The sequence below is a fragment of the Salmo salar genome, chromosome ssa03 (assembly GCF_905237065.1).
Source record: "Salmo salar chromosome ssa03, Ssal_v3.1, whole genome shotgun sequence".
In the NCBI taxonomy this organism is placed as follows: Eukaryota; Metazoa; Chordata; class Actinopteri; order Salmoniformes; family Salmonidae; genus Salmo; species Salmo salar.
Window position 1 is genome coordinate 64,842,873 of NC_059444.1, and position 22,430 is coordinate 64,865,302.

Genomic DNA, 22,430 nt, shown 5'->3' on the forward strand with positions numbered 1-22,430 from the left:
TACAGTAGTACTTTACATCAGTGCAGAATGTAATATGTCAGTAAGGTGAAGGTCAGGAGATGTGAGGTGGGTGTGTTAGCTCGTTACCATGGCTCCGGGGCTGCCCCTGCTCCCTCTGAAGCCTCGGAGCCCAGCGGGGCCACTCTTTCCTGGAGCTCCAGACGGACCCGGGTCTCCCTGGAAACCAGAACAGACAGACAGACAGACAGACAGACAGACAGACAGACAGACAGACAGACAGACAGACAGACAGACAGACAGACAGACAGACAGACAGACAGACAGACAGACAGACAGACAGACAGACAGACAGACAGACAGACAGACAGACAGACAGACAGACAGACAGACAGACAGACAGACAGACAGACAGACAGACAGACAGACAGATATGGAGGATTAGGTCTGAGTCTACCAGTGAGCTGACGACAAGCCTCTTTTAATTTTTTTATAATTTAAGGGGTGGATCAGCTTTAATATTGCGGACAGATTGTTGCTTCCATCAATGTAATTGTCTGCATCATTTCCAACCCCCCCTATATTTTTGGGGTGAATATATATATATATCCATATACAAACATACATACACATACATACCCACATATATACACTACCGTTCAAAAGTTTGGTTTCACTTAGAAATGTCCTTGTTTTTGAAAGAAAAAATAAATAATATCCATTAAATAACATCAAATTGATCAGAAATACAGTGTAGACATTGTTAATGTTGTAAATGACTATTGTAGCTGGAAACGGCCGATTTTTTATGGAATATCTACATAGGCGTACAGAGGCCCATTGTCAGCAACCATGTTTATTTTGAGAAACAGACGCCTCACAAGTCCTCAACTGGCAGCTTAATTAATTAAATAGTACCCGCAAAACACCAGTCTCAACGTCAACAGTGAAGAGGCGACTCTGGGATGCTGGCCTTCTAGGCAGAGTTCCTCTGTCCAGCGTCTGTGTTCTTTTGCCCATCTTAATCTTACATTTTTTATAGCCGTTTCCATACAGCCGTTTCCAGCTACAATAGTCATTTACAACATTAACAATGTCTACACTGTATTTCTGATCAATTTGATGTTATTTTAATGGGCAAAAAAAATTTGCTTTTCTTTTAAAAACAAGGACATTTCTAAGTGACCCCAAACCTTTGAACGGTAGTGTGTATACACATAAACATTCATATATGTACAAACATACACATACATATATGCATACATACATATACACACTTTTTTTAGAATATACCTTCATTATTCCCCGCAACCCCTACCACCCCTCCCCCAATTGGAGTAAACTAATAAACAATAACACTTAGGCTTCTACCTTCAGTTTATACATATTATACACATTTTACAGACACAATCTATTTTACAATAGTTATATTTAGTTTGTTTTTAGTCCTTCCTCTATTTCTGATGTCCATCCAGTTTGATTTCTATTTGAAACTGTGCTATTTCACAGCAGGCCTCGAAAGAGGTGATAAATCACAGAGTACACTGCAACAGTCACATCACCTGCAACAGTCACATCACCTATTTCTGATGTCCATCCAGTTTGATTTCTATTTGAAACTGTGCTATTTCACAGCAGGCCTCGAAAGAGGTGATAAATCACAGAGTACACTGCAACAGTCACATCACCTGAGAGGAACATCCATATTTTATGAGCGGTAATGTACGGAGCACAGTGAGGTATGGAATGAGGGATTTTTTTCTCCCCTTTATCAGTTTGGAAATTTGTGGGAAGGATAAATCCCTTGAGGTGAGGTGACATATCTCGTTTCTGAGAGGGTCCTGGAGGAGACATGTATGATCTTCTATAGATTGCTTTTATGATGATAATAATGATAGTGTTGAAGATGATGATGGTGGTGGTGAAGATGATTCACTGAAGATGAACACGACGGACTCACCTTGGATCCCTCCTTGCCTGCTGCTCCAGGTAAACCCGTCTCTCCAGGTGGTCCTGGTGACCCAGGGTGTCCTCTGTCGCCATTAGGCCCAGTCTCACCAGATTTACCCTAACGACAACCACAGAGACAAAACAAGAAAGGAGTTCTCATTACCTCACAGCTCTCATTTATTGGTTTGATTTTCATTGTGTCACAAAATAACTACAAATGTAGTTCTAATCCCTTATTGGATAACTCACCTGTGGTCCGATCACACCCGTTGGCCCATGTGGACCAGTCTTGCCTTGGAAGCCCTGAGAGAGAGGAGAGATGACAAGTGAGAAAACAGCAAGTGAAGCCGTGACCCAAAGCTAAGAACTGAGAGAGAAAGAGCCAGCCTGACAGAGAGAGAGAAAGAGAAAGAGAGAGAGAAAGAGAGAGAGAAAGGGAGAGAAAGAGAGAGAGAGAGAGAGAGAGAGAGAGAGAGCGAGAAAGAGAAAGAGAAAGAAAGAGAAAGAGAAAGAGAAAGAGAGAGAGAATTATGGATAGGATTAGTAGTCTTCAGTATGTAGTCCACTCTAGCACTTCAGTAATTCAGTATCCAGCTTTTGTCTTGCTTGTTGTTGTGGTGTTGTTAGGGGTCTTGATGAGTGTTGAAATCTATGTCCATATTTGGACAACGGCGAAAAAGTAACTAACAACCACGTAATTCCTGGGTTATCATAGAATCCCAGTTTAACTCACTGGCTCCCCTCGCTGTCCTGGATGTCCTGGTAGTCCGTCTTTTCCTACCGCTCCCTGAAAAATAATATTGCACTTTTTATTAGCATAGACACACATACACACTAGATAGAGATAAACAGTACAGACAGACACAACATAAGGCTGGAAAGAAAAACAGAAACATGTTAAACAATGCAGGGGGTCCCGAGTGGCTCCCGTCACTACAGACCCTGGTTAGTTTCCAGGCTGTATCACAACCGGCCGTGATTGGGATTCCCATAGGGCGGCGCACAATTGGCCCAGCGTCGTCCAGGTTAGGGATTGGCCGGGCTTGTCCGTCATTGTAAAGAAGAATTTGTTCTTAACTGATTTACCTAGTTAAATAAAGGTTAAATAAATTTTTTTTAAATAAAATAAATAAAAGCTGCTTGTCATTTGACACATCACACTTACATTAGGTCCCTTAGGTCCTGCCTCGCCGTTCCTTCCCTGTGGTCCTTGGGGTCCCTGTACGATCAACCAGACAACACAAAGACTCAATCCAGTTGACCATCTTTACCAGTAGGTATCGTACACAGTTATGTATCTGTGAAGCATAATGATGCTTTTTTCTAGCAGGGTGTATCATTATAATATTATCATCCTATGCTAGCTATTATTAGATATGGTATTATTAGATATGGTATTATTAGATATGGAATTATTAGATATGCTATTATTAGATATGGTATTATTAGATATGATATTATTAGATATGCTATTATTAGATATGCTATTATTAGATATGCTATTACTAGCTGTGTTATATTATATCTCAACTTTGGGGTTGTTGTGTGTCAGACTGGAGCTTACCTGGTCTCCTGTGGATCCTGGTGGGCCTTCGTGTCCAGAGGTGCCCTAATTGGTGGATCATGTAGAAGGTGGAGGATTGGGATAGAGAGATAAACAGTTATTGAGCCTGTTGGTCTATTCATTTTATGAAAATATATATTTTTTATCATTGTTAATCATTTCATTGGTGGTCTTTTGAAAGGACTCCTGAAATAACTCCTTTCAGTTTCAAACATGTAGCTGCAGAGTATTGTAAGTATTATCTCTTTGCACCAGATGGCATGGCATTCTGTGCTGAACAGTAACACAACAGCACCTGCTCCTTCTCTCGTTATGAGACAGCTGTGCACTGGCCTAAACCCACCTTGTCTCCTGACTTTCCAGTTGGTCCTCGTGCTCCTCTCCCCCCTCTGGCACCCTTTGAAAAAAACAACATCAATATAATCCTCTTTATGACAACACAACTCATCCATAGGAGAAGGATAAATGACAAGGGGTGAATGAGAGTTCCTATGACGTAAATCAGTGGTCGCCAACCGGTCTGGTTTTCTGGAAAGAAAAACAACAATAAAGCCTTGCGTTCCTATTTCTTAAAATGAGTTTAGTGCTGGTGGTAAGTGTACTTGATTCAGCAGCCCTGATGCCGGAAAGGCAAAGTGTTCCCATTTTGAACCATGTCTGAAGGTAGAACTCCACCTACCCAGCAGGCCCAGAGAGCAAATCAAGTGCACTAATAGGCCTAGCGCTGGCCAATCAGATCGCTCAGATCACCGTGTGTGCACAGTTTCCTCGCGCCATAGGCTGTCAAAAGAAGCCTCGAAAGCACAGCAAAGTTGATAATGTGAGATTTCTAAAGTTTATGTTTAAGTTGTTATTCAGGACTTTCAACACTTTTATAAGCCATTAAAAAGCTAACCATCAGATGCAGGCCATCAGTCCAGTAAAATAAAATATTATAAATGATTAAATGATTATGCTCACTCAGCTGTGCCTCACAAGTAATATGACAAATGATCTACTACCAATGTGATCATATACCTACAATTTAGAAATATCATTTCTAAATAGTCTGAGAAGAACAACATTGGCAGTGCAATTCAAGCATAGTGATAATGTATTGGGCCTACAGCCTACTGCACAAACCTCATTGCTACAGAACAGTTTTTAATTGGTTAATGTTGCACAGGCTTATGTTTTTTAAGTCATGTTTATTTTGTTATCTGAGCGGTAGATCTCGGCTTGCAGTTTGACTCAGAAAGTGATCTTGACTCAGAAAAGGTTGATGACCACTGATTGTAAATGAATGGTGTGCAATATCAGTTGGTGAGAAACCGTGACTCACACCTCACCATAGGCCCAATGCAATAGAGATCAACAGACTTAGATGCTGTAAGACCAGAGGAGAAATTTAACTCACATTAGGACCTCTCTGACCCCCAGTTCCTGCTTGACCAGATGGACCCTGCAGAAGAGAAATCCAGCATTATTACAATCACTCAGTTGTCTATCAGTGAAAATAGTATAGGCAGTTCACCAATCTTTGGATGGTTAGAGGAGCATTACAGTAGAGGGTTTAATGCGGTTCAATATGGTTCAATACGGTTCAGTATGGTTCAATACAGGTCCTATGGTTCTCACCCGTCTTCCTTTCTCTCCCAGAACCCCGGCAGAACCAGGGAACCCCACGGATCCCTGGAGAACACACACAGAGGTTAACCATCTACAGCCTTACATTAATCATGCATCAACCACAACATTTAATTAACTAATAATTAACCACAGTATCGAATTAAGCAAAATCTAATCCATAAGTCAAACACACTGCCTTAAATACGCCATTAATCAACCCGCTAATGAATTGTTGTCACTAATGAACTATTAATAAAATACCTATTTTTAAATCAGCCATTTATCATGCTTTATTTTTTATTTGACAGCAATGAGCTGAGCCAAAGAAATACACACTTCTTTCTGTTTCAAAGTTTTAACGTAAAACAAAGTTTTAAAGCTCTTAATTGGATTTCACCTTGGGCCCCTGTCTTCCTGGGTATCCTGGCAACCCTGGGACACCCAGTTTACCCTGAGGAAGGAGAGACAGAGCAAAAGAGAGACAGAGAGAGAGAGAGTGAGAGAGATTAACAGAAAAAGAGGAGTGGAATCATTATGGTTGACTTGGCAACATTGCCAAAAACAAAGTGCATAATGTATGCAAATACTGTATGACATGGTTTAGCAGGGTGTTCATGTGATTACATGCACTGTAGCCGACACGCTGAACACGCATATATCCATATATCTGCATAATCCCAATAACTCATACATATTGCATAAATGTTACTAGTGAAATAATGTTCCTGTACTTTTTCTCCAGCTATGCCAGCACCTCCGATCTCTCCTAGGAGTCCCGACTGGCCCTTAGGCCCCTCTGGCCCGTCCTCTCCATGACCTCCTGTGACCCCGTTATCACCCTACATACGCACACACACATCACAGAGAGAGAGAGAGAGAGAGAGAGAGAGAGAGAGAGGGATAGAAAGAAAGAGAAGCAGACAGAAAAGCAGGTCAGACTAACTGAGATCTCATCTCATTCTACATAAAATACCTTATTTGTTCATAATGAGAGACAGCTCTGATCTGAAGCGTGTGTTAGTCTGGCGTGGGTACACTCTCACCCTGTCTCCCTTGAGGCCCATGTCACCTTTGAACCCGGGGAAGCCATCTTCACCCTGCAATGTGAAGAGGAGAAGAAGACACTGATTTCTAATGATTCATGATGATTCATGAATCACAGTACTGAGATCTGGCAGGTATCTGATCTATTAAATCTCTATGGGGGATGTCATAATAAACCATGAAGTAGAAATGCGATGCCTTTACAGTATCCGACCGTGAGACAACTGGTACTTTGACTGTGAGTAATCACATCTATTCTTCTAGTTTTACAGCAGAATTACTGTAAAAATGACTATTTTCTCACCTTTTCTCCTTTACTCCCCTTCAGACCTCTCACTCCATCGGCTCCCTGTGAAACATACATTCAAATACAAATAGATTCAGAACAGGCCACAATATCACTGATAATCACCATTCAAGACGATACTGTACTACAGTACCGTATTCAGAAGTAAATAAAAGTACTATCAACAGCATGCATGGGCTGTCACTAAACCATGTTTTTATTGTATTTTACTGCTACAACTATATAAAGAAACACCATGATTTGACCCTGGAGAATGACTTATGAATGACTATTGATTTGCTCTTAACCTGTCCTTGCCCTGCTATTGACCAATTATTGACCATCTATTAACGATTGCAGACGAGGTCAGCTTGCGCCTTAATGACAGTGACCTAGAGGTGGAATACTGGTGCTGTGAATATTTCTTTGAGTGAGTAAGCAACCCCAGTCAGGATGCAACACCCCAACCTATCCTCGCAAGACACAATTTGAATTCCATGTGCAAACGCTAAATTCACACACACGCATATACACGAGTACACACACACACACCCACCCACGCGCTCACACACACACAATACACCCACACCCACAATCCCTCCCCCCATACACATAAACACATTCCTCTCTTATCCAACATTGTCATTTCTACCATCCATCAAACGTTATTCCCACTGTCATTAGATCTCCTCCTGAGAATACACCTGCTCTCTCTGAACCTGTCAACTCTCAATCACACGCTCACACACACTCCCACAACATGTCCATCACAGGTAGAGAGACTGACATGTCTGGGGGAATGGCTCTCTCTCTCACCATTGTACCTTTGAGGACATTTCAACCGTGACCATTACACAGCATCTCACCTTGACACCGCGAGTCCCTGGATAACCAACAGGCCCTTGGGTTCCAGGCAAACCCTGTACGACAAAACAACATCAGGATTCATCTGTCTGAAAAGCACTATCCATTATACAGATGCTACTGAGCAACTGTGTTGGGCTAATGTAGTCAAATCACACAATGGCAATGAGTGCTTTGGAGTGGACAATGACGATGAGTGCACTTTATGATCAATACCATACCGCTGACCAGTGGAGTGGATTGATGTGACTACGCAATGACAATGACATTGTTAAAATACAATGTTGAAAAGGATGAGTCAACGGGAGTGAGCGTACAATGATGATGATGATGATGACAGTGAGCTAATGTGGATGAACATGATTGGAGTGGGAGTGTCCGATGACAGTGCATTAAACGAATGTGATGTGAGAATTATGATGAGTGAACGTGATTGGATAATATGGATGGTATGATGACCCAGGCAGGTCTAACAGGCTGTACTGTAACTCACATTGAGCCCCTTCTCTCCTGGGGGACCTTCTCTTCCTGGATGGCCCTGCACACATTGAACAGACATAGCATATTAGAAGTCTTATTATAAGACATTATAAAGGCTCACACATGTTTATAACAAGTAATACAGCGTTGTACCAGCCGGCAGTACCTTACTATTCTAACTATCCACAGATCTCCAAGTCTGTTTAGAAACAATCAATGGAGCTTGATGGACAGTGCAAAGCAAAGTGAATACAGCACAATGTATAGAGGGACTTGGAGGGTGCTGTGTCTGCAGAACATGACAGTACACACGAAACATAAGCCCTATTTACTATTACGTAAGCCATGTGGATGTAAGTTTAGCTAAGCCCTTTTGTAAACAGATCCTTCATTCATAGAGCTAATTGAAATGCTGCGTTGGAGAACTTTCCTAATGCCTTCTGTTCTCCCCTGCTGGTGGAGAAGAGGTAATGCACCCTGGTAAGGTCAGCGCTATCAGTGCTGCTGAGGAAGTATCAGATGGATGTACTTACAGTAGGGCCATCGATACCAGAGAGTCCCTGCAGCCCACCGTTCCCCTGGGGACCCTGTGGGGGACAGAGACAGGGTAACAACCAGGCTACAACAATGTGATACATGGTACCTGTGTTTTTGACTACGATTAGCCTCTAGTGCAGCCATACTCAACCGGCGGCTACCGACTTTATAAATAAATAATATAAAAAACTCAGGCTTTCAATGTATTAATGTGGTTGAGAGTTGTAACAGTAGAATGCACGAGGTGCAATTTTTACATTTGGTAGTGTATGGGAAGTTTTCCTCTTGTTATGTCATTCACTGACAGACAGAGAGTTATTTCTAACATGTCATTAATGTACAGTTGATCAACTAGCCCATGTTAGCTAGGTAGGAATGTTAGGCAAACCAGCTATCTAAATCTTGTAGTTATCATGGATAGATTATACGCCCATGGGGGCCCCCATTGATTTTGTTGACTCAATGATTTTGTTAACACAAAATTGAAGGAAATTAGCTTGAAAACTGCACCATTTTCTCTCTGCTCCATGACAAAATGTGTAGAAGAATTGTAGCTGCTAAATGTTATTTCTGCCAACAAGAGGAGAGTGAACAGTCTGGGGTCATATGGGTCACGACTCACAAGGTTTATTACTACGCCGATGAAGACAATATCCATCCAGGACCTTTACCACCTAGGAAATAGTAGTTGAGTAGCCCTGCTATAGTGTGAGGAGGCTCTGGTGTGTAATTGCACAGAACTGACTCCCTGCCTGCCTGTGTGTGTGTTCCAGTTTGTGTTTCCTGGATATTCATTTCCTGTCAAGTGTCCTCTGTAATCTGAATGGGAGCCAGGAGTGGCTGGTACCGGGTCACAACGTTCAAGGCCAGCCTCCCCTGGGGGCGGAGCTGATAGCGGTCACAAGATCAGGTCGTTAAATCTGATAGGAAGAGAGATGCACGGTGCCTACCTTCTCTCCTGGCAGGCCGATGGGACCCTGAGAACCAGGAAGGCCCTGGACCAGAACAAAGCATTAATCAGGTTCATGTGTGTGTGTGCGTGTGTGTGTGCATGTGTGAGAGAGAGAGAGAGAGAGAGAGAGAGAGAGAGTAGAAAGATAAAGAGAGAGTAGAAATAGAAAGCGAGACAGAAGGAAAAGACAGAAAGTGTTGAGACTGTGTTTTTTATGATTATGTTTTTGACAACATGTTGTTGTGTGTTGACATTGTGTGAGGTTGTGGGTTACCTGTAATCCAGGATTTCCTTGTTGACCGCTGGGCCCTGTCTCTCCAGGTGGCCCCTGAGACAAAACAACAAGTGTCACACACACTTTCTCTTCACACAACCCTGGTCACATGGTCAGAGCCCCACATGCTAGGAATCCTAAACAGGGTCATGGGACTGCTATTCCACTGTGGTCAATGCTTTTTTAGCTGTGTTTAATTAATAAAAGTCACTTGCATTCCACAGGTCTGATTGTGTTTCTAAACACCATCTTTAGAAAGCTTTTATTCACCCATTATAGTCATCATGGATCACCTGTTGTCATTTTGAGGTCATGAAAACTACAAGTCCAAAGTTAAGTTTAAAATACTGACCAGGTTGCCCTTTGACCCTTGAACTCCATCCACACCTGTAATACCCTGAAAGAGAAAGACAGCTAATCAGATTTAACTGTATTCGATGTTATCTATTAATATCAGACTGGTTTGAAGGGTGTTCAATTGCCCATTGAATAGCATTAAGGTGAAGGTTGGATGTTGTCTTACTGGCTGCCCAGGTGGCCCAGGTGGCCCTCTGGGTCCGACAAGTCCTCTGGCACCCTAGAGTCAAACACAGCACACTGATCAATACTGTATCAGGTTCACATAAGCTCGTATATATATATATATATATATATATATATATATATATATATATATATATATATCATTCTCAAATTATGACAAATACAGGTACAGAATACAGTACCAGTCAAAAGTTTGGACACACCTACACATTCAAGGGTTTTTCTTTGTTTTTACTATTTTCTACATTGTAGAATAATAGTGAAGACATCAACACTATGAAATAGCACATATGGAATCATGTAGTAACCAAAAAAGTGTTAAACAAATAAAAATATGTTTGATATTTGAGATTCTTCAAAGTAGCCACCCTTTGCCTTGATGACAGCTTTGCACACTCTTGGTATTCTCTCAACCAGCTTCACCTGGAATGCTTTTCCAACAGTCTTGAAGGAGTTCCCACATATTCTGAGCACTTCTTGGCTGCTTTTCCTTCACTCAGTGGTCCAACTCATCCCAAACCATCTCAATTGGGTTGAGGTCAGGTGACTGCTACCAAATTGTGTTGCTACCATGTTGTTGTCAGTGTTGTGTTGTCTCTCTTGTCGTGATATGCGTTTTGTCCTATATTTATATTTTATTTATTTATTTTTAATCCCAGCATCCATCCCCACAGCAAGAATTTTGCCTTTTGGTCGGCCGTCATTGTAAATAAGAATTTGTTCTTAACTGACTTGCCTAGTTAAATAAAGGTTAAATAAAACCCAATAAAGAAATAAATTGTGGAGGCCAGGTCATCTGATGAAGCACTCCATCACCCTCCTTCTTCGTCAAATAGCCCTTATCAAATCAAATTCAATTTTATTTGTCACATGCTGTCACGTCCTGACCATAGAAGCTTTTATTTTCTATGGTAGAGTAGGTCAGGGCGTGACGGGCTTGTGTCTAGTTTAGATTTTCTATGTTGTCATGTTCTTGTTTCTGTATTTCTATGTTGTTTTTTTGGGATGATCTCCAATTAGAGGCAGCTGGTCATCGTTGTCTCTAATTGGAGATCATACTTAAGTAGTTGTTTTTCTCACCTGGGTTTGTGGGAGATTGTATTTTGAGTAAGTGTATGTTGCACCTTGGCGGTGGTCTGCAGTCTGGAGTCTCCAGCGGCGGTCTGCAGTCCGGAGTCTCCAGCGGCGGTCTGCAGTCCAGAGCCTCTGGCGATGAACCACGGTCCAGTTCCTCTGACGACGAGCCACGGTCCGGTGACATAAAAGCGGAGGGATCAGCGGGAGAAGCGGGGGCTACGCCCCGAACCGGAGCCGCCTCCTATGATGCTGGATTCGCAGGAGGAGAGGGTTCGTCGTCCTGCACCCGAGCCGCCTCCTATGCTGGCGGATAAGCAGGATGAGAGGGTTCTTCGGCCCACACCAGAACCGCCTCCGATACAGGAGGATCCGCGGGAGGAGAGGGTTCTTCGTCCTGCACCAGAGCCGCCACCAACATTAGACACCCACCCTAACCCTCCCTTTTTTAATTACATTTTTTTGTTAGATGTTTTGCGTTCAGAGTCCGCACCTTTGGGGGGGGGTACTGTCACATCCTGACCATAGAAGCTTTTATTTTCTATGGTAGAGTAGGTCAGGGCATGACGGGGTTGTGTCTAGTTTAGATTTTCTATGTTGTCATGTTCTTCTTTCTGTATTTCTATGTTGTTTTTTTGGGATGATCTCCAATTAGAGGCAGCTGGTCATCATTGTCTCTAATTGGAGATCATACTTAAGTAGTTGTTTTTCCCACCTGTGTTTGTGGGAGATTGTATTTTGAGTAAGTGTATGTTGCACCTCTTCATCATGGTTTGTTGTTTTGTTCATTAGTTTATTTGTAAGTCTTGCATAGTTTCACAGTTAGAATAAAATGTGGAACGATACCCACGCAGCGCTTTGGTCCCATTCTTCAGACAAACATGACACATGCGCCAAATACAACAGGTGGACTGTAGACCTTACAGTGAAATGCTTACTTACAAGCCCAACAATGCAGTTTTAAGAAAAAAAATAAAAATAAAATGTAAGTAAGAGATAAGAATATCAAATAATTAAAGAGCAGCAGTAAATAACAATAGCGGGGCTATATACAGGGGGTACCGGTTCAGAGTCAATGTGCGGGGGCACCGGTGTCGAGGTAATTGAGGTAATATGTACATGTAGGTAGAGTTATTAAAGTGCATAGATAATAACAGAGAGTAGCAGCAGCATAGAATGGGGGGGGGGGGGGATGCCAATAGTCTGGGTAGCCATTTGATTAGCTGTTCAGGAGTCTTATGGTTTGGGGGTTGAAGCTGTTTAGAAGCCTCTTGGAGCTAGACTTGGCGCTCCGGTACAGGTTGACGTGCGGTAGCAGAGAGAACAGTCTATGACTAGGGTGGCTGGAGTCTTCGACAATTCATAGGGCCTTCCTCTGATTTCGCCTGGTATAGAAGTCCTGGAAGGCAGGAAGCTTGGCCCCAGTGATGTACTGGGCCATACGCACTACCCTCTGAAGTGACTTGCGGTCAGAGGCCGAGCAGTTGCCATACCAGGCAGTTATGCAACCCGTCAGGATGCTCTCGATGGTGCAGCTGTAAAACATTTTGAGGATCTGAGGACCCATGCCAAATCTTTTCAGTCTCCTGAGGGGGAATAGGTTTTTGTCATGCCCTCTTCACGACTGTCTTGGTGTGCTTGGCCCATGTTAGTTTGTTGGGGATGTGGACGCGAAGGAACTTGAAGCTCTCAACCTGCTCCACTACAGCCCCATTGATGAGAATGGGGGCGTGCTCGGTCCTCCTTTCCTGTAGTCCACAATAATCTCCTTTGTCTTGATCACGTTGAAGGAGAGGTTGTTGTCCTTGGTCAGGTCATGGTCAGGTCTCTGACCTCCTCCCTATAGGCTGTCTCATCATTGTCGGTGATCAGGCCTACCACTGTTGTGTCATCAGCAAACTTAACGATGGTGTTGGAATCGTGCCTGGACATGCAGTCATGAATGAACAGGGAGCTGGGGAGGGGACTGAGCATGTTGAGGATTGAGGATCAGCGTGTTGAGGATCAGCGTGGCGGATGTGTTGTTACCTACACTTACCACCTGGGGGCGGCCCGTCAGGAAGTCCAGGATCCAGTTGCAGAGGGAGGTGTTTACTCCCAGGGTCCTTAGCTTAGGGATGAACATTGAGGGCACTATTGTGTTGAACGCAGAGCTGTAGTCAATGAATAGCATTCTCACATAGGTGTTCCTTTTGTCCAGGTGTGAAAGGGCAGTGTTGAGTGCAATAGAGATTGCATCATCTGTGGATCTGTTGGTGCGGTATGTAAATTGGAGTGGGTCTAGGGTTTCTGGGATAATGGTGTTGATGTGAGCCATGACCAGCCTTTCAAGCATTTCATGCCTACAGACGTGAGTGCTACAGGTCGGTAGTCATTTAGGCAGGTTACACAGCCTGAAGGTGTGTTGGGTCATTGTCATGTTGAAAAACAAATGATAGTCCCATTAAGCGCAAACCAGATGGGATGGCGTGTCACTGCAGAATGCTGTGGTAGCCATGTTGGTTAAGTGTGCCTTGAATTCTAAATAAATCACAAACAGTGTCACCAGCAAAGCACCCCCACACCACCACACCTCCTCCTCCATGCTTTACAGTGGGAACCATACATGTGGAGAGAATCTGTTCACCTACTCTGCGTCTCACAAAGACACGGCGGTTGGAACCGCGTCGGGTGATGAGGAAGAGGACCAAAGCGCAGCTGGGAGCGAACACATGTTTATTCTTAACACTGAAATAAACACGTACACAAAACCAAAAAATGCCGATACGTTAACTGCTCAAAACAAAGAGACAACACCCCACAAACAGCGTGGGGGGAAAAAGGAACTTAAATGTGATCCCAATCAGAGACAACTAGCAACAGCTGTCTCTGATTGGGAATCGACAGAACCCAACATAGAAATACACCACATAGAGCTCACACAAGGCTATAACGCAAACATAGAAAACAAAGCAAGGAAACATACCCAACATGACACACCCTGACCAAAATACCCGAGTTCACCTGGTCAGGGCGTGACAGTACCCCCCCCCAACGGTGCGTACTCCCGGCGCACCAAACTTAAGTCTATTAGGGGGGGGGGACCCGGGTGGGCGCCTCACCCTCGGTGGAGGCTCTGGCCCCGGGCGTGTTCTTTCCCCCGCCTCCACCTTAGCCCTACCCCTCTGGCCCGGACTGGACCACTGTGGAGCGGCATGCTCAGGCTCCGGAGCGGATCCGTCGACCGGAACAGGATTGGGCACCGGTGGACCGGACACGGGCCGTGCCGGACTAGGAACACGCACCACTGGCTTGGTGCGGGCAGCAGGAACCGGCCGGGCCGGACTGGGAACACGCACCACTGGCTTGGTGCGGGGAGCAGGAACGGGCCGGGCCGGACTGGGAACACGCACCACTGGCTTGGTGCGGGGAGCAGGAACGGGCCGGGCCGGACTGGAGACACGCACCACTGACTTGGTGCGGGGAGCAGGAACGGGCCGGGCCGGACTGGGGACACGCACCACTGACTTGGTGCGGGGAGCAGGGACGGGCCGGGCCGGACTGGGAACACACACCACTGGCTTGGTGCGGGGAGCAGGAACGGGCCGGGCCGGACTGGGGACACGCACCACTGACTTGGTGCGGGGAGCAGGGACAGGCCGGGCCGGACTGGGAACACGCACCACTGGCTTGGTGCGGGGAGCAGGGACGGGCCGGGCCGGACTGGGGACACGCACCACTGACTTGGTGCGGGGAGCAGGGACGGGCCGGGCCGGACTGGGAACACGCACCACTGGCTTGGTGCGGGGAGCAGGAACGGGCCGGGCCGGACTGGGGACACGCACCACTGGCTTGGTGCGGGGAGCAGGGACGGGCCGGGCCGGACTGGGGACACGCACCACTGACTTGGTGCGGGGAGCAGGAACGGGCCGGGCCGGACTGGGGACACGCACCACTGACTTGGTGCGGGGAGCAGGGACGGGCCGGACAGGACTGTGGACACGCACCGCGGGCTTGGTGCGGGGAACAGGAACGGGCCAGACAGGACTGTGAACACGCACTGGTGAACTGAAGCGTGGAGCCGGTTTAGCCACTCGTCCTGGTTGGATGCCCATCCTAGCACGGCATGTGCTGGGCATGTCCACCGGACGCACCGGGCTCTGCGGGCGCACTGGTGACACAGCGCGCAACTCCGCTTCCCATGGCTTGGTGCGGGGAGCAGGGACGGGCCGGACAGGACTGTGGAACGCACCGTGGGCTTGGTGCGGGGAACAGGAACGGGCCAGACAGGACTGTGAACACGCACTGGTGAACTGAAGCGTGGAGCCGGTTTAGCCACTCGTCCTGGCTGGATGCCCATCCTAGCACGGCATGTGCTGGGCATGTCCACCGGACGCACCGGGCTGTGCGGGCGCACTGGCGACACAGCGCGCAACTCCGCATCCCATGGCTCCTCCTCCAGATCTTCCCTCAGCAGGTCCTCCATCAACCGCCTCATCTTCGTCTCCTCCTTCGCCGTCATCCCCCATGAGAGCAGTGGTCTGGGCTCTTCCTCTGCCCTTCCGGACCACCCCATTAGCCCCCCCCCCCCCCCAACATTTTCTTGGGGGTGTCTTCCGGGCCTCCTCGACTGCCGCCTGCGACTCCGTCCACCGGCTGGCTTTACCTCCTCGACCTGGGAATCCTTTCACCAGGGTCCTTTCCCCAACATGATCTCCTCCCAGGTCCAGAACTCCTTCCTATCGCGAGCCCATCTCTCGCGCTCCTTATCCTCCCGCTGCTTGGTCCTGGTTTGGTGGGGTGTTCTGTAATGTTCGTCGTCGGGTGATGAGGAAGAGGACCAAAGCGCAGCTGGGAGCGAACACATGTTTATTCTTAACACTGAAATAAACACGTACACAAAACCAAAAAATGCCGATACGTTAACTGCTCAAAACAAAGAGACAACACCCCACAAACAGCGTGGGGGAAAAAGGAACTTAAATGTGATCCCAATCAGAGACAACTAGCGACAGCTGTCTCTGATTGGGAATCGACAGAACCCAACATAGAAATACACCACATAGAGCTCACACAAGGCTATAACGCAAACATAGAAAACAAACCAAGGAAAAATATCCAACATGACACACCCTGACCAAAATACCTGAGTTCACCTGGTCAGGGCGTGACATCATCAGACCAAAGAATAGATTTCCACCGGTCTTGTTCATTGCTCGTGTTTCTTGGCCCAAGCAAGTCTCTTCTTATTATTGGTGTCCTTTAGTAGTGGTTTATTTGCTGCAATTCAACCATGAAGGCCTGATTCACACAGTCTCCTCTGAACAGTTGATGTTGAGATGTGTTTGTTACTTGAACTCTGTGAAGAATTTATTTGGGCTGCGATTTCTGAGGTGCAGTTAACTCTAAGGAACTTATCCTCTGCAGCAGAGGTAACTCTGGCTCTTCCTTTCCTGTGTCGGTCCTCATGAGAGCCAGTTTCATCATAGCGCTTGATGGTTTTTGCGACTGCACTTGAAGAAACTTTCAAAGTTGTTGAAATTTTCAGGTTACTACACTTTTTTGGTTACTACATGATTCCATGTGTTATTTCATAGTTTTGATGTCTTCACTAATATTCTACAATGTAAAACATTTGAAAAATAAAGAAAAACCCTTGAATGAGTAGGTGTGTCCAAACTTTTGACTGGAACTGTATATACAGTATATATGTGTGTCTGTGTGCGTGTTGGTGTGTTTCTGTGTGCTCATCATGCATTTGTGTGTGTGTGTTTGAGAAATATTGTAAGTATGTTTGAGTGTGTGTGTCTGTGTGTGTGTGTATGTGTGTGTGAGTGTCTGAGGAAGAGCGAGTTAATGAGCCTGTGCACATATGGGCAAGTGTGTATTTGTGTGAGAGTGAGTGTGTGTGTCTGTGAGGAGAGACGAAGCGGTTTGGGGGGGTGTCTCTGCGTGTGTTGTTTTTGTCAGCATCGCTCTTTGTACCTCGGCCAAGCCACCTGTTCCAAAGCCACATCTGTGATCTCCCTTGAAGTGATTGATATGGAAATATAATCATTCAGGCCAGGATTTCATCTCTACCATCTCGCTTTCCCTCACTCTCTAACTCGCTCTTATCTCATTCACCACCCACTGAATTCCTCTCTCACATTTATCTCCCTCCCTCTCTCCCCCTTCCCCCCTCACTTCCCCTCTTTCTCTCATCCAAACCCTCAGCTCCTCTATTTCCCTGAGTCTCTGTAGTTAAGGGCTCGGACACACCAATAGCGTTTGCCTGCAGAGAGTACTGTAGATGTGAACTGAGTGCAAACCGATTTTACATGTAGAATCACGGAAAATGACATTTTCGCACGATTCTGACTCAGACGGCCTCAACAGCACGCTGATGATCAGTAGATCCACATTCAGCGTGCGCCTTAACACAGCCCTCCTAACATGTCTAATACAGTCCTCTATTTCTTTGGTCGCTGGGTGATCCATTTAGAGAGGCAGAGCCCCACTGGGCCTCCTCCTCACCTGCTGGGATAAAGATGGAGTGTGAATCAGCCTGGGCATACCGCGGTCATAGAGCCGCCTGTGGGGTGGAGGAACGTGTGTGTGTGTGTGTGTGTGTGTGTGTGTGTGTGTGTGTGTGTGTGTGTGTGTGTGTGTGTGTGTGTGTGTGTGTGTGTGTGTGTGTGTGTGTGTGTGTGTGTGTGTGTGTGACGTGTTTACTCACAGGTTCACCGGGCTGTCCACTCGGCCCTACGGGTCCATCTAAACCCTAACAAATGACACGAGAAAGAGTCAACAGAGAGAGAATACTGTCCTCTCTTCATGTGCCTCTCTGTCCTATTAAAGAAATCAGTTGACTGACAGATATGTCTACGTAATACATCACACCCATCCTCTATCCCGCCTTTCACATAACTAACATGCCTTGTCCTGACCACAATTCATCATCAATAGCCGAAAATGTGTCTGAAATTAATTTATAATCTTCACTGGATTTTAATAATTGATATTTGCATTGCTGCTTGTTGAGTGAACTAAAGCCAGAACGATAGAGATGTCTTAAACATTCAAGGTTTTTCAATTTCATCTCAATGGTGAGTGCTTTGATCTGGGTGCTTTGCTCAACTGTGGTACTGTAGGAGAATTTCCTCTACCGATCATGGTAATGGCGTCCTTCACTTTTACCTTGCCTCATGGAAAAGTGGTTTCAACTGGATCCACATGTATAGCATAATACATTTGACATTTTTATCATTTAGCAGACGCTCCTGTTCAGAGTTACATTAGTGAGCGCATACATTTTTGTACTTTTCGTATAATATGTATGTACGTATATTATACAGAACGGTATGTGGCTCTGGTTTCAACATACAGCACACATAGAAATGGAATTCAAATTCTGTTTCTGCCCATGGGGTCCATGTTTCCAGGACGTTGCTGAAGGGAATGCTGGGTATGGTTACTTTGCTGAAGGGGATGCTGGTATGGTTACTTTGCTGAAGGGGATGCTGGTTATGGTTACTTTGCTGAAGGGGAGGCTGGGTATGGTTACTTTGCTGAAGGGGAGGCTGGGTATGGTTACTTTGCTGAAGGGGATGCTGGTTATGGTTACTTTGCTGAAGGGGATGCTGGTATGGTTACTTTGCTGAAGGGGATGTTGGGTATGGTTACTTTGCTGAAGGGGATGCTGGTTATGGTTACTTTGCTGAAGGGGATGCTGGTATGGTTACTTTGCTGAAGGGGATGTTGGGTATGGTTACTTTGCTGAAGGGGATGCTGGTTTGGTTACTTTGCTGAAGGGGATGCTGGTTATGGTTACTTTGCTGAAGGGGATGCTGGTATGGTTACTTTGCTGAAGGGGATGTTGGGTATGGTTACTTTGCTGAAGGGGATGCTGGTATGGTTACTTTGCTGAAGGGGATGCTGGGTATGGTTACTTTGCTGAAGGGGATGCTGGTATGGTTACTTTGCTGAAGGGGATGCTGGGTATGGTTACTTTGCTGAAGGGGATGCTGGGTATGGTTACTTTGCTGAAGGGGATGCTGGGTATGGTTACTTTGCTGAAGGGGATGCTGGTATAGTTACTTTGCTGAAGGGGATGCTGGGTATGGTTACTTTGCTGAAGGGGATGCTGGTATGGTTACTTTGCTGAAGGGGATGCTGGGTATGGTTACTTTGCTGAAGGGGATGCTGGTATGGTTACTTTGCTGAAGGGGATGCTGGGTATGGTTACTTTGCTGAAGGGGATGCTGGGTATGGTTACTTTGCTGAAGGGGATGTTGGGTATGGTTACTTTGCTGAAGGGGATGTTGGGTATGGTTACTTTGCTGAAAGGGATGTTGGGTATGGTTACTTTGCTGAAGGGGATGCTGGTATGGTTACTTTGCTGAAGGGGATGTTGGGTATGGTTACTTTGCTGAAGGGGATGCTGGGTATGGTTACTTTGCTGAAGGGGATGCTGGTATGGTTACTTTGCTGAAGGGGATGCTGGGTATGGTTACTTTGCTGAAGGGGATGTTGGGTATGGTTACTTTGCTGAAGGGGATGTTGGGTATGGTTACTTTGCTGAAAGGGATGTTGGGTATGGTTACTTTGCTGAAGGGGAGGCTGGGTATGGATACTTTGCTGAAGGGGATGTTGGATATGGTTACTTTGCTGAAGGGGATGCTGGATATGGTTACTTTGCTGAAGGGGATGTTGGGTATGGTTACTTTGCTGAAGGGGATGCTGGGTATGGTTACTTTGCTGAAGGGGATGTTGGGTATAGTTACTTTGCTGAAGGGGATGTTGGGTATGGTTACTTTGCTGAACGGGGTGCTGGGTATGGTTACTTTGCTGAAGGGGATGCTGGTATGGTTACTTTGCTGAAGGGGATGTTGGGTATGGTTACTTTGCTGAAGGGGATGTTGGGTATGGTTACTTTGCTGAACGGGGTGCTGGGTATGGTTACTTTGCTGAACGGGGTGCTGGGTATGGTTACTTTGCTGAACGGGGATGTTGGGTATGGTTACTTTGCTGAAGGGGATGTTGGATATGGTTACTTTGCTGAAGGGGATGTTGGATATGGTTACTTTGCTGAAGGGGATGTTGGATATAGTTACTTTGCTGAAGGGGATGTTGGATATAGTTACTTTGCTGAAGGGGATGTTGGATATGGTTACTTTGCTGAAGGGGATGCTGGTATGGTTACTTTGCTGAAGGGGATGCTGGTATGGTTACTTTGCTGAAGGGGATGCTGGGTATGGTTACTTTGCTGAAGGGGATGCTGGTATGGTTACTTTGCTGAAGGGGATGCTGGTATGGTTACTTTGCTGAAGGGGATGTTGGGTATGGCTACTTTGCTGAAGGGGATGTTGGGTATGGTTACTTTGCTGAAGGGGATGCTGGGTATGGTTACTTTGCTGAACGGGATGGTGGGTATGGTTACTTTGCTGAAGGGGATGCTGGGTATGGTTACTTTGCTGAAGGGGATGTTGGGTATGGTTACTTTGCTGAAGGGGATGTTGGATATGGTTACTTTGCTGAAGGGGATGTTGGATATGGTTACTTTGCTGAAGGGGATGCTGGATATGGTTACTTTGCTGAAGGGGATGCTGGTAGGGTTACTTTGCTGAAGGGGATGCTGGTATGGTTACTTTGCTGAAGGGGATGCTGGGTATGGTTACTTTGCTGAAGGGGAGGCTGGGTATGGTTACTTTGCTGAAGGGGATGTTGGATATGGTTACTTTGCTGAAGGGGATGCTGGTTTGGTTACTTTGCTGAAGGGGATGCTGGTATGGTTACTTTGCTGAAGGGGATGCTGGTATGGTTACTTTGCTGAAGGGGATGTTGGGTATGGCTACTTTGCTGAAGGGGATGTTGGGTATGGTTACTTTGCTGAAGGGGATGTTGGGTATGGTTACTTTGCTGAAGGGGATGCTGGGTATGGTTACTTTGCTGAAGGGGATGTTGGGTATGGTTACTTTGCTGAAGGGGATGGTGGGTATGGTTACTTTGCTGAAGGGGATGCTGGTATGGTTACTTTGCTGAAGGGGATGTTGGATATGGTTACTTTGCTGAACGGGATGGTGGGTATGGTTACTTTGCTGAAGGGGAGGCTGGGTATGGTTACTTTGCTGAAGGGGATGTTGGGTATGGTTACTTTGCTGAAGGGGATGTTGGGTATGGTTACTTTGCTGAAGGGGATGTTGGGTATGGTTACTTTGCTGAAGGGGATGCTGGGTATGGTTACTTTGCTGAAGGGGATGCTGGGTATGGTTACTTTGCTGAAGGGGATGCTGGGTATGGTTACTTTGCTGAAGGGGATGCTGGGTATGGTTACTCCGCAGGACCCTATAGTACATTTATGGTTGCTTTTTGTCCTCACCTTTTCTCCTGACTCTCCATCAGGCCCATGTGGTCCAGGCTTCCCTCTCTCCCCCTAGGAGAAAATACATGATATACTGTGTAAGGCATATGTAGACTTGATGTTCAATGCCATTAAACACATCAGCAGTCACAAATGCTTCCCACACATAAATGTCAAAACACGCACACAGTCTCAGGAGGAGAGAAAGACAGACAGTAGAAACTTGGGTTGCTAGTCCTCACTCACTCTGTGGCCCTTGTTTCCTGGGAGACCTGGCAGTCCGTCGAAGCCTCTGTCCCCCTGAGGATAAATAGACCCAAGAGCATGACATCGAAACATAGTTACAACACAGACACACACACACACACAGACACACACACACAATAGATTGAGATGCCTTCCCTATGGACTCTCCCATCTGGCAGTGTGTTATTAGCTCTGACTGGGAACAGTGTGTGTGCGTGTGTGTGTGCGTGAACAGCAGTGTCTTTATCTGTCAGAACTGTGTTTTAGCACAGAACAGGACAGAACAGCTAATACTCTGGCTTCCGTGTGTGTGTGTGTGTGTGTGTGTGTGTGTGTGTGTGTGTGTGTGTGTGTGTGTGCGTGTGTGTGTGCTCGCGTGAGTGTGTGTGTAGTGTCTCTGGCTGGGACTGCGAGCCCAGAGTGTTAGCTGTTCTGTTCTGGAACACTGTTCTGACCGATGAAGACACTGCTGTCCAGGGGAGCGTCATTTATTTGCCAAGCTCTTCCTGCAGCTGTAAACTATTGAATCGCTGGCATGGTCAATATGACTAATAAACTCACTATTAGAACCTCTGATAGCTCTAGGGTTATTTAGCAAGTGAAAATGAAGACTTCATTCGACAATTCCCGTGGAAACATTAATTCGTTCACAATCCTGTTGCTAACTCGCAAGAACACATAGTAAATTGGATCAGTCAGATTAACTACCAGACACAACAGTAGTACAGT

The 22,430-nt window shown here is 45.9% G+C and overlaps 1 protein-coding gene across 2 annotated transcripts in view; it reads right to left on the reverse strand.

Moving 5' to 3' along the window:
- LOC106601277 (collagen alpha-1(XI) chain) overlaps positions 1 to 22,430 on the reverse strand; it is an 83,312-nt gene that overhangs the window by 22,800 nt on the left and 38,082 nt on the right. For both annotated transcript variants that reach the window (XM_045715123.1, XM_045715122.1), the window contains 23 exons: positions 21,702 to 21,755; positions 21,474 to 21,527; positions 17,832 to 17,876; positions 10,041 to 10,094; positions 9,870 to 9,914; positions 9,518 to 9,571; positions 9,242 to 9,286; positions 8,288 to 8,341; positions 7,768 to 7,812; positions 7,277 to 7,330; positions 6,429 to 6,473; positions 6,124 to 6,177; positions 5,812 to 5,919; positions 5,478 to 5,531; positions 5,090 to 5,143; positions 4,869 to 4,913; positions 3,816 to 3,869; positions 3,473 to 3,517; positions 3,074 to 3,127; positions 2,642 to 2,695; positions 2,158 to 2,211; positions 1,919 to 2,026; positions 88 to 177 (listed from right to left, as the gene is read on the reverse strand). In XM_045715123.1, coding sequence (XP_045571079.1) covers positions 88 to 177; positions 1,919 to 2,026; positions 2,158 to 2,211; positions 2,642 to 2,695; positions 3,074 to 3,127; positions 3,473 to 3,517; positions 3,816 to 3,869; positions 4,869 to 4,913; positions 5,090 to 5,143; positions 5,478 to 5,531; positions 5,812 to 5,919; positions 6,124 to 6,177; positions 6,429 to 6,473; positions 7,277 to 7,330; positions 7,768 to 7,812; positions 8,288 to 8,341; positions 9,242 to 9,286; positions 9,518 to 9,571; positions 9,870 to 9,914; positions 10,041 to 10,094; positions 17,832 to 17,876; positions 21,474 to 21,527; positions 21,702 to 21,755 — 1,323 coding nt within the window. The remainder of the gene's footprint in view (positions 1 to 87; positions 178 to 1,918; positions 2,027 to 2,157; positions 2,212 to 2,641; positions 2,696 to 3,073; positions 3,128 to 3,472; positions 3,518 to 3,815; positions 3,870 to 4,868; positions 4,914 to 5,089; positions 5,144 to 5,477; positions 5,532 to 5,811; positions 5,920 to 6,123; positions 6,178 to 6,428; positions 6,474 to 7,276; positions 7,331 to 7,767; positions 7,813 to 8,287; positions 8,342 to 9,241; positions 9,287 to 9,517; positions 9,572 to 9,869; positions 9,915 to 10,040; positions 10,095 to 17,831; positions 17,877 to 21,473; positions 21,528 to 21,701; positions 21,756 to 22,430) is intronic.